The sequence below is a fragment of the Platichthys flesus genome, chromosome 6 (genome assembly GCF_949316205.1).
Source record: "Platichthys flesus chromosome 6, fPlaFle2.1, whole genome shotgun sequence".
Taxonomy (NCBI): domain Eukaryota; kingdom Metazoa; phylum Chordata; class Actinopteri; order Pleuronectiformes; family Pleuronectidae; genus Platichthys; species Platichthys flesus.
In genome coordinates, this window is record NC_084950.1 from 23790454 (window position 1) to 23802694 (window position 12241).

Below are 12241 nucleotides of genomic sequence, written 5' to 3' on the forward strand. Positions count from 1 at the left end.
TCCACCTGTGTCTCTTCCTGTATCCAGGTGGAGCAGTATGGAAACCTCATCTTTCATGGGCTGGAGGGCAGTTGTCAGGAGTATGTCGCCCGGCTGGTGGCTCACTGCATCAAGGTGCGTCCCACAAACACTGATCCACAAGCGTTTAAAGGGAACAATCCATTCCTGATGCAAATCACGGAAAAACATGCATATCAGCTGAATGTGGTGGAAGTGATTATCAGAAGCTTTTTTTAAACAGACAAAGACTCGTAGGGCTGACGCTGCCTCTGTCTCTCCTACAGAAGGATATTTCTCCAAATGTCTCCAACCAGCTCAGGTGGCAATCAACGCCTTTCTCACCTCGCATTGTAGTATTTGTAGAAGCTGATTAATGGAAGGTGTTTCTAAGAACATCAAACATGGACGGTTCAATTTCAGAAGCAAATAGACCCCCTCCTTTAGAAAGAAGTAAATCTGGAGCTTTTGCTCAGTGTGATGCAATGAAACTGAAATTTCATGCAAAAAGCAAAGTACAGTTTTTATAATATCACGACACTCTGATGAAACATGGAACAGGTCAGCCACTGGTCGGGTCCTGCTACAGCACAGGGTATCCACAGCTCAGGGACGAGCACAGGAGATGTGATGAACCAATAACACATCCTGACACATTTTCAATTTCATCCTTTACACTGACAAACCGACAGATGTAAATATGGTTGTGTTTTCATGAAAGGCCGATGGATTCACTGCAGCGCTTAGCCTGAGGTGTAACTATAGTACGAGTACAAAATGTATGAAAGAAATGTTAAAAATACATGTGGGGTGTGGTAGAAACCAGCAATGACCCAAACATATGATCAATTCAGAGGCTGCAAGGTGTTTACTTGCTTTACATGGTGTAAAGACATGTGTCTTCCGTTCAGCCTACCTTCATTGATTTGAATGGAGTAACAAAACCTACTAAGTATAGCATAACAGCAGCTTACAAAAAGATCATACAGTTGAAACATTATAAAGAAAACATAACCTTCTCGAAGAGAAACAAATGTCAGGACTGATGTATTATACTGCATGCGTTGTAGCCATTGGTACCTAATAAAGTGACTTGTGACAGTATAAGAAACAGAATAAACTGTATCAGCAGATGGATCTTAGCTGGTGATAATAAAAGGCCTTTGTGCTCATTCAAATTCTCCCCTTGTTCCATTTTTCCCTGCGCATAGTAGTAGTAAACTTCCTTTTGTTTCCATGACAACGCGCTCCCTCCTCGCCTCTCTCTCTTGTTACTCATTGCCACCCTCCTCTCCCCTCTCTGTTTCCGTCTTCCAGTCCAAGCAGGAGACAGGGGGGCTCGGCTGTGACGTGGTGAGGGTGGAGGTGGAGGAAAGCCTGACCAAAGAGCAGCTGCTGGAGGCTTTCATCACCTGTGGTAATAATACATAAACACACACTGCACATGCAGTGCATTTACAGGTTTCACACAGCAACAGCAGCAATGTAACTTTTCGTTTGAGTTCATTTTTGCACACCATCATTTAGAGCTGAAACGATTCATAGTTGACATTTTCTTGATTTATTGATATTGCAGAAAATAATTAGTAGTTTCATAGATTATGAAATCTTATACTGGAGGAGTCGGCTTGAAAACTCCAACCAGATTCTACAGTATGCAAACACAATGTGGTTTTTAAATGTCACAACATTTAAAAGGAATGCAAAAGTACCTGATCATGTGAATAATTTCATCTGGACTGAAATGACCCAGGTGATAAATTTACATTAAATTCCAAGTTTGAATTAGGACATTCGATTTGACATGTTGTACAGTACAATTATCAACAGCTTTTGCAAACTGTCCATCTAGACTGATATATAGTAATGCTTAATGCTGTACACTTTATAGAAAACACTACTGACAGTAATAGATCGCCATGTAATCCACACAAGCAGGTACCAAGAGTGAATGATAAGAAAGTCATGACGTCAGGTCTGAGCTATCCTTTTCTGTTGAGCTGTGACATTTAGCATGGGAACACTTCATGGCAAATGTAGCTTGTCAAAGGCAGCTAACAATACTAAACAAAATAATATAAGAAAGGTACTCAGACAGCTACTGTCTTTATTTAATCATGTAAAGTTAACCAGGCAAAACAGTGTTGTAAAAAACATCCATAAAGTTGTTACCATCCTCAATGCAACATCTGATCTTATTATTCCTTGATTGCACATGAGAGGGAACTGCTGGATGTCTAGTTTACATAGGGCTCAGCATAAAAATGCTAGGTCTACCTCAGTCTATTTCCAAAACAGCAACATATCCAGATGTGGTGGCAGTCTGGCGCTGACACCTATGGAGGAGAGGGACAGACGTCCCACAAATAATGAGATAGCAGCCTTCTAGAGTGGCCAATAAGGACATTTGGGGAGTATAGAACATATTAGTTAATGATGCCATTTAAAAATTTCTGACAAAATGGTGGTTGTAAAAATGTCAGTCATACTGCAACAGCTTATATTGTTAGATTGAACTTTTGATTCGAAATCCTGTGTTCAGTGGACTTAAAGGAATATTTAACCATCACTATCACAGTTTCCTGTTTATCCACAGCTGTTACAGCATGACCAAAGTTGAAATTAAAATCTCTCAAAACACCCTCTCCTCTGCCTGTGTCAGGTTTCCTCGTGCCGGCAGTGGGTCTGGGGGGTGGGCTTCCACCTGGTCACGCTGGTCGCTGTGTGGTGGTGCTCCTCGAAGGGCTGGAGAAGGCTTCATCCCTTACAGGGCTGCTGGGAGACCTCTGCCACAGTCTGGACAACAGGGGCTCTGCTGCACCGCTGCTCCTGAACACTGGTACGACTGCAGCCTGGGCCTGATGCCGATCAAAGTGTCTGTGTGTGTAATAATAACCTCAATATTGTGTTGTATTGTGTATGAATATTCGACTGTGCCAGGGAGAATTGGTGACCCTAGCTTTCAGCACCAGTCACCAAGGGGCACAAAAGTCAGAAATGTTAAAAAAATGTTTCAGCAGGATGCATGAAATTAAGTTTAAATCAGCTGCAGTTATGGCAAACTATGGAATCCTTTCTCTTATGCAAGACTCTTTCGGTCTATGTCCCAGTCACTTCTGTCCTACGTGAATGGACCTCTGTGCATGTGCACCCTCGTTACTGCCAAAGATTGAATTATTCCGCTCTCAATGAATGACTCCTGGACCAAGATAATTGGTAGAAAATAGAGGTTTCCGGCTCCTGCAGCACAATATACTGTGGCAACAGCCCCACTGTAAGTGTGTAACATGTTCCATCAGACAAACAGATTTACTAACCACCTCTGGCTGGCTAATAGCAGGCCAGAGGTATGTCAGACTTCTGTCAATGAAATCTCAGATTTAAATATCTTCAATGGTTTTCAGGCTTTTCATGACCCACGGATACTCTGTATTAGCACCTTAAAGATTGTCTATCTGAACAACTTAATGATTTTTGTGGAGGAAAACAATATCTTTCACCTGAGGAGAGATAGATAAATACTGCTGATCTTTATTAGAGGTAAGCACAGATCCTTTATAATAAGGTTTCTGTTTAGCATTCTTTTTGCTCAGAATGAGAAGAACCACATTGAAACCAGTTAAAGAGGCACATACATCGGTAGAAATGTAGGTATATTATAAAACAGGGAACATAATACCTGTAGTGGGATCTTTTGTGCCAAAGATACATAGCTACACTGATGCAGTGATATGTGGATCCTAAAGTGCTTTACTCTGTTTGAATCTGAGGCTCTATGCTCTTCTCGTTTGGATCTCTTCGAAGGCGGTCGCATTTTTCTCTCCCTCTCCTCCCCCTAACCTTCCCTGCTTGGCTCCTTTCGTCTTGTCCTACACTTGAGAGACTCTCTCCGCACCGCTCTACGGACTTAAAATCATGGATTTGATCAGTTGGTCTCTCAACGCAAGTGACACCATCTTCTCGACGAGGAACTCTGGTTCGGGGGAACCTGTCTGTCCTGCCGGGACGTTCGCAGCTGGCTACTCGATGGACGCGTGGGATAAGTGGCGTTTCGTGTGCCTAGCGGCCCTTTCCGTGGAGGACGTTGAAGACATCTACCTATTCGGAAACCATGATTACAGGCTTTCTGCTGATTGGATTAGGCGCTGCCCTGGTTTATCGGAAAATAAATGAAATGGTGACAGCTGTCAAAAGCCCCCTATGCCTGCCCCACATGATTGATGCGCTGGGCAGAGCTGTTGGCTCTCAGCGCCAGATGGATAACAACATAGAGAATATCACGGCTCTGCAAAAGAAATTGGATAGATTCGGAGACCTGTTGGAAAAATCGGTGAAAGTGGAAATAGAGTAGACGCGCAAATTGGAATGCGGCTACTTGCAAGTCCAAACAATCCCAATCTTATCTGATTTCGGCCCCCCCAACCAGCACGGGCCTGGCCAAGGCTGTTGCTGGAACAACAACTCCCCTGAAGAGCGCTGCAGTGAGACTCTTGCATTCCGTTCCCCCTTCCCCCTTCCCACAGACACCTGTGGATTGTTGTCCCTGTCTAGGACCCTATCAAGGCTGTCTCCATGGCAATGACAATCTGCGAACTGAGAAACTGTCTGATTGTGGCCTACGGGGAAGGCGACAACCAAGGCCTACTTTTACACGAACTTTACATACATACACACGTACATATTACACACAGATATGCATCCCCCACACCCCCCATCCCACGCCTTCGCCTGCTTCGTACCCTCAGTTTGACAGGCGGGTCTGTGACCAGTGCTTCGCGGCTGCAGGACCGGAAGGCTGCTTGTCTGTGCTGGCTTACCTCCATCCTCCAACTGGCTGGGCTCAGAACACCCAGTCCTGGCTTACCCCCCTCCCCCGTTGCAAGTCATGTTTAAAATGTATGTGCTGAGGTGTTTTTTTTTCCTGTTCCCACATTTTACTCTTCTAGGAGCATAGTCTTGGGGTTGTATATCTCTCCTCCCTCCCCTCATGTTATGCTGTAATCTTTCAACCTTCTTTTCATTTCGTTGCCTCTGTACTTCTGAATCCAATCCAATCCAATCCAATCATTCAATTAACGATATTATATACAAAAGTTATAATTCAGTATACTGTCTCTCAGATAAGGATTATCATGTGAAGGCAGTTTCAAGCATAATGGTGACTTTAATGCTTCACAGTGAAATTTCAAATCATATTTGCTGTCGAATGAAGCAGGGGAAGCAAAGAAATAATTTGCTGAACATACAAGATTGGTCTTTGTCCTCTCACTGATTATATTCTAAATATCATGTTATGCAGCCAAAGGCCAAAACCAGTTCTACAATATTTGTCCTCGTTCAGGTCCCCACCATTTCTGTGAAGACAGTTTCTTGATTGCCACGTTGTCGAAGCCACGGCTGCAGGGGTCCGAGCTCCGCCTCCAGCAGCATTTCCGCTGGGTGACTCTTCGCTGGGACCAGGAGCCGATGCACGGCCTGCTGGGAAGGCACCTTCGCAGGAAGCTGCTTCATAAGGTCAGTCCCAAGTTTAAGAGGCAATTGGGTACATCGTCAGTGATGCATATTGTGTTCAATGCTCATAAATGCAGAGAAAATTATTTTGAATTGTGAATCTGTTAGAAAAGACGTTTTTTTCTATTAGGTCTTAAATCTCTTAGATAGAAAATTAACATAACAAATTAGAATAAAAGATAATGTTTTTTAAAGTTGATTGCAGCATGGAGCCTGAAATAGTCTTCCCTGTTTGAGTCAGTATTTCAAATGAGTGCTTTAACTCTGAGATGGAGCATTGGCATCATTGTAAAGAGAGTTTCTCAGAATACGTAACTAACTGTTTCCTTTCGATCATGTCCATAGTGTTCCTCCTCTTTTGTTCTCTCACTGTTTCTCTTCTGTGAAGTGTTGCAGCCTCAGGATAAAATCTAAAAGCAAACCATTTAAGTCTCCGTCTCTGCCCTAGATGGGGACTGGTGTTTGGACACCGGACGGCGTCATGGAGCGCTCGGTGCTGTGGGTGAGCCAGGTTTGGCAGCAGCTCAACGCCTGTCTGTCCCGCCTGGGGACCCATGAGGCTCTGCTGGGCCCGCAACTCTTCTTGTCCTGCCCTGTGGTCCCTAACAACACACAGGCAGTCGTCAGGTGTGTGTTTTTTATGTGTATATGTGGGCTGATTGTCCTAAATCAGTCCTTGTGATATATAATCCTGCAGTTTGGATTTGATATACATGGCATATATCAAATCCAAAACAAAACATGTTCTCATATCAGTATTTTGGGTTTACTTCATGATGCACTGATCTTATCACAGTTAATATGTAAATGGTCCTTATAGTCAAACATGATATTATCTTGGGATATAAGAGAGCATGCTGACAATACAACTCTTTTTTTACATTTACTTCTTCTGTTTAGAAAATGATAGAAAATGATTTAAATAACAATTATGTTCAGGAGCTTAATGTGACAATATTAAAAGCCAAAACTAAAGCTATTCACTTTACAATGATACTGTATATAACAGAGAAACCAAGACCCAGAACTTAATTACTTAAATCACAGATTAATAAAAAAATAATGATCACTTTTTTTCCTGATTTTGTAATTTGTTTAATTAACAATTGTTTCTGCATTTAAAAACAGGCCCTCCCTCACTTTTCTTCAAACTACTACTACTTGTCTTGTCCCTTCAATGGGAATGGACACAGTCAGTATTCACTCACAGGTCAAATGACTGCAGTATTCACAGGTTTTTTGCATCGACTGATTGGCAGTGATGGAAACGTGATACCTGGGTGTACATGCTCTTTTCTTATCTTTATTCTGCCAGTCTAGACACAGATGTTGCACCTTGTCCTGTGCACCGTTAGGACACACATTAAACTTCAATGGGTAAAATAACGCACAAATAAGTGAACTATACCTTTTTAAAGCATGTTGATTTAATGTTGTTTAAACTGGACTCTGCAGAAAAACTGTTCAGCCTCCATCTTGTAATTGTTAATTTAGACTGTTGGCAGAATGACTGTAAATTCACCACAGAGAATATCAAGTTGAAAACACAAAACAGTCACCTCATTTTACAGGAGCAAAAGTTTGTGGCTTGATTTCACCTGGTAACAAACTTCTACAAAAGTGAATTAAGAAGCGTAATTTCAGCTCAGCTCACCATCTAAGAATACTGTGTTTCTCTATGACATTGAATGCAGCGTAACACAACCTGTGTCAAGTGAGAACCACTCAGGACACTCAGTCTGACTGCGAGTGTGTCTGTGTGTTTATAGGTGGCTGGCTCGGCTCTGGAATGCCGTGGTCGTCCCCCGCGTGGAAGAAGCCGTCATCTCCCGGGTAACAGCCAAGCGTCCCTCCGCCTCCTCCTCCACTACCTCCTCTTCCTCACCAGTGTCGAAGCGACCGTCTCCTAGCAACTGTGGGCTGACTGCCGGGCAGCATGCAGTGGTGAAAGCCGCTCTTAGCATCGTGGTCAACAAAGCTGTTCTCCTGGGTTGCCCTCTGCCTCGACACGGTGGGTGTGGAGCAGTCATTCACGTGTTCATCAACTCAAAAGAGAGAGCTGACTGGGGGGAAAGGAAAAGATAGTGATGTGCATTTCTTTCCTTCATCATCCTCAGAAATTGACAGATACCTGCTGGAGTTTCGGGGTGGGACCCTCCCTCTGACCACCATCGGCTCCTTTAAAGGAAGCGGTGGTGGAGGAGGAAGAAAGGGACGGGACGGCAGCAAGTTGAGAAGGTCCAACACCAGCCCACGCAAGAAGGGAGGCCCCATCTTAAACTGGAGCTGTGGCGGTTCCTTCAGAGAAGGTAAGATGGTGGCTCCGCCTGCAGTGCTAACAAGCTGCGTCAAGGCTCAGGGGTTAGGATAAAAAAATACTGTAATTAGGTTCAAGTATTTGTACTTCTTCATATTATTCTACTTTATACTTCTACTCCACTACATCAGATTACTTCATTTATCTGACAGATATTACTTGTGACTTTAAAAATGACATCACATCTTGCTAGAATTATAAGCTTATAAAATACAGTATTGAAGATCAAACCAGTAAAAGACAGTAGAGATGAAACGGTTGAAATGTTTTATCACAACTATAGGGACCAGAACTATCATGGTATATTAAAATGTGATGAAATGTTCTGATACACAAACTGAAGTCAATTCCCAAACACCGTAACGAAGTGCAGCATTAACAGTGAAGATATGATAATGATACTAATAATCATTAGAAAGACCTTAGGTGAAAAATAAGCTTTTTGTTTAACAATGATAACGTCTCGTAATGCAGGTTTAAATAACACCTTAAATAAGTAGATCCAGTGGTGAGGGAAGTACCTAAACATTTCACTTAAGTAAAAGTAAAATAAATGGTTTCAAAAAAAGGACTCAAGTAAAAGTAACTTTTCTAATTTAGTGAAAGTAAGAACTTGCTTTTAAATATACTATATAGGTATAGAAAGCACTTGCCAAGTTTACTCTGTTCCCTTATACAAGCTCTACTGCATAATCTATGGCTGCCTACTGTAACACCTGTGCAACAATACAGGACTTAGAGATGGCCTCTTCCAAATGGCCACATTGTGATGCAATAAACTAAATTAAAGCGGCTTATTTCTTTGATTGCAGGTTCACTGTCCAACACTGACGTCAGCTTCATCGCCATAGGCAAAGGCCAGAGGTTTGTATTTTATTTATGTATTCTGATAGAAATGCAGCAACAGCAGCAGTAGTCGCTGTGGTAGTTGGCGGAGTGTAACACAATAAGTGAGCCAGCAGAGGGCAGACTTGTCTAACCAATCAAACGTGTGAGTCTGTTCCAGTCAAATAAACAAACAGCATAAACAAACATATTGTTTTAATGAGCATTATCTAATGAAGCGTGACGAAATAACTGTTACTAAATATAATTTAATAGAGTGTGTGTGTATTTTCAGGGAACAGGTCGGTCTGTCTGTCTTCTCTGATGATGAGACTGATCTGATCAGAGAGCTGCAGACCATGTGCTCCAGCAAGTCCGAGCCAGACATCAGCAAGGTACACGCACGCACGCACACACGCACGCACACACACGTATGTACAGCTATCTTAGTGAGGACATTGGCATAATAAATTCCCTTGCCCCTTACCCTAACCATCCAAACTAAATGCCTAATCCTAGCCCTAGACCTAACCTGAACAGTTTTTGATCCTTTCAACCCCAAAATGTAATTTTTTTGTAGTTTTGTCTCTATCGGTATAACAATCAACCTTTGAAGACATATATATTTGGAAAGGTAGCCCCACTGAGCACATCAGAAGAAAAACAGGAGAATGCTTCACACATGCACAGGCACAGCATGAGCAGAGCTGAAGCGCAGGAAATCTACACACACACGGGATACGAGTGCGAGCGCAGGGACATTTACTGAATATCCACTTCAGCCCAAACCGAGGGGGAAGTTGGACATCCCCTCATCTCAGACCTTCAGCTGCATGACCCTGACTCTGTAACTGACGTCACGTAACGTCAGCCCTCTCCGTGTGTAAACCAACAGAAAACTCAGAAGACAGCCAGACTCTTCATCTTCAGTCCAGGCTTTACCTGCTGCTTAACACTCACTCTGTTCATCTCTCAGACCAAAGACGACCTGATCCTGTTCTCCAGTTCTCCCAGTGAGGTGTCATCCCCCCACAAGGCAGAACAGGAAACAGCCGTCCAGCATCAACCGCAGACGGTAAGGGGGGTGGGGGGGTAGGGGGAAATGGCCATACACCATTATTACGACACTTAATTCTTCACTGAAAACACAAATATAAAACGGAAAGAATATAGTTAGACCCAATCAAAAAGTTCACATTTAATTAGATATTAAACCAATGTGCTGCATTTCAGTTCTTTTCTTCGGGTTCTTTTTTTTGCTATTAAAAAAAGCACCATGTATTTATCCTGTTTATCCTAATATATTTACTCCAGTGAGGGACCTGACTCAGCACATGACTACTTTAAATCATGGGTCTCCAGTTTGTTTGCAGTGACCTCACACATAATTGCGCAGTATTTGAAGTTTGGACTGTTCTGTTGTACAATGTGTCATTGCTTAATAAACAGTAGCTGAAAGGAGCTTTACGTCTCTTTTAGCTCATTGTTTTGATGTTGGACTCAGCTTGTAAAATACTGTCAGTTGAAACTATGAATTATTTGCATATTGTTTGAATCAGAGTTGTTGTCAAGTTGGTCTCTTTCCTGGAAGGCAAACACAGCATATTGACTGAATACAAAGGTGGAGGACGTGACTGCTCCTCAAAAGTGAAAACCAAAGTGTCTTAATCGCCCCCTAGTGGCTGGCTACAGGATAGGTCATAGAATCCACCTTCTCCATGTTGGCAGAGTGGACAGGGACCAAACTGAAAAAAGTCAAATACATTTTTTATAATGTCTAGTTGCAATGAAAAATAATTAATTCACAGAGATATTCTGATCCCAGTTGATCTTGGTCTGGTCCAAAATATGGATACACACATACTCGCACCAATTGGCTGAGTATGTTTGTGACACACACCAACAGTGGTCACAACTCAACCCACTCAGGATGATCAACATCTTGAAGTAATAATCAACACAAAAAGGTATATTTCAGAGTAAAAGTACAAAGGCAATACAATAACTAGGCGTATAGCCCATATTCTAGGATAAACCAACAATGTTTTATAAATGGATTTACCTGAGACGAACACTAAACTGACAGAGATAGCTGGAACTCACCAAACTCTCCATTTCCTCCTGCAGTCTGGCCACAGCTCCGGCCAGGCACCCGTCCAGAGCAGCGACCGGCGCTCAGGCCCCCGCGCCAAATCGCAGCTCCCCGTCCCCAGCAGCAGGGGGCAGCAAGCACGAGCGTCCATCAGCAGCAATAATAACAGCGGAAGCAGCAACAGCAGCCCCATCCGAACCCAGACGCCTCCCAGCCGCAGCAGAACAACCAACAGCAGCAGCAGAACAAAGCAGGTTTCACCCGACAGCAGCAGCAGCAGCAACAACAACTACTACCGCAACAACATCAACGACAACAACCGATCACACGAGGACATCTGGATCCTCCACAGAGACCTGCATGAAAACAACAAGTAGACACTCCTCCCTCCTTCCCTACCCATGATTCCGCTGTGATCTCCCTCCATAATGTAAAGACTAGGTACCTGACGACTTTTGACTTTTAGTATTTGTACTTGTTAGCTGTACTTGTTACACTGTACTACAGTTGTGTACTTGGGGACCATAGTTTTATTCTATTACAGTATTTGAAGTATTTGATCGTCCGAGGGTTTGGTAAGAATTTACGTGGGCGAAATAAACAACAGAAGGTAATGCAGCAAGTTACTTTACTGTTGCCTTATACCAGTGTATCAACCTGCATATTATGGGATATTATTCAGTAACAGCGTAAGGATTTAAGAATTAAATTATTTGGCTGGTGGAAACTGCCTCAGAACAGTCATTGCACAGTATTTTTGTGAACTTAAATTGAAATACTGTACCTCTCTGTTTTAAGGCCATGGGAGAGTAAGTGAACATATTTATAGGTGTTACTTTTAAAAGAGAAGGGTCTTTGGATCAAAGGCTGAGACGAGCAGTTCTTTTTTTTGTTTATTTTTTTGCTATTAAGTATTTTGAGATATTCAAGTGTTTTATCTTTAAATAGTTGCAAGGTTGATTGAAATACTGTTGAAATTAATCAGGGTTTTACCAAATATATTTGTAAATAAGAATTAGTATGTTTAAATGCTCTATAGATTGGTGTATGTGGTATGACGCTTGTACAGTGACAGAAACCTTAAAGTAAAACTGCTGGAAAAAAAACAAACTAACTTGTACATAGTGTTTGTAAGATGAGTCTGGTTCTGAATCCTTTACTTGTTTCAAAGTGAAGGGGATGTGGCAATAAGTAATAGAACTGTATAAACACAGGATGTCCTCTGTCAACTGTAAGCCATAATAAATATTTGAAATGCCCATCGCTTCCCCTGAGTCACGTTCAATTTAACCCCAGCTGAGCCCTACACTGTAATTCACTCTCTTCTGCCTTCCATTACCCCTGTGTTCTTCTTTGTATGTGTTTATTTTTAAAGATTAGTTTTATTTTAAGCGGACATTGTTTATATATAAATAGCTATATATATGTACAGGAGAGATTTTAGTCCACCAATGATTTGGATCTGTTCGACAGCTGTTTGAGGTTTAAAGAATTGAAAC

The 12241-nt window shown here is 42.3% G+C and overlaps 1 protein-coding gene across 1 annotated transcript in view; it reads left to right on the forward strand.

Annotated features, from left to right (window-relative positions):
- The window catches only part of cttnbp2 (cortactin binding protein 2), an 82302-nt gene extending 70301 nt beyond the window's left edge, over window positions 1-12001 (forward strand). Inside the window, exons 13-23 of the mRNA XM_062390040.1 lie at window positions 28-114; window positions 1315-1414; window positions 2660-2836; window positions 5339-5511; window positions 5957-6135; window positions 7278-7519; window positions 7626-7817; window positions 8638-8689; window positions 8946-9045; window positions 9627-9725; window positions 10778-12001. Of these exons, the coding sequence (XP_062246024.1) occupies window positions 28-114; window positions 1315-1414; window positions 2660-2836; window positions 5339-5511; window positions 5957-6135; window positions 7278-7519; window positions 7626-7817; window positions 8638-8689; window positions 8946-9045; window positions 9627-9725; window positions 10778-11119 (1743 nt within the window). The 3' untranslated portion in view covers window positions 11120-12001. The remainder of the gene's footprint in view (window positions 1-27; window positions 115-1314; window positions 1415-2659; window positions 2837-5338; window positions 5512-5956; window positions 6136-7277; window positions 7520-7625; window positions 7818-8637; window positions 8690-8945; window positions 9046-9626; window positions 9726-10777) is intronic.
- The last annotated feature ends 240 nt before the right edge of the window (window positions 12002-12241 follow it).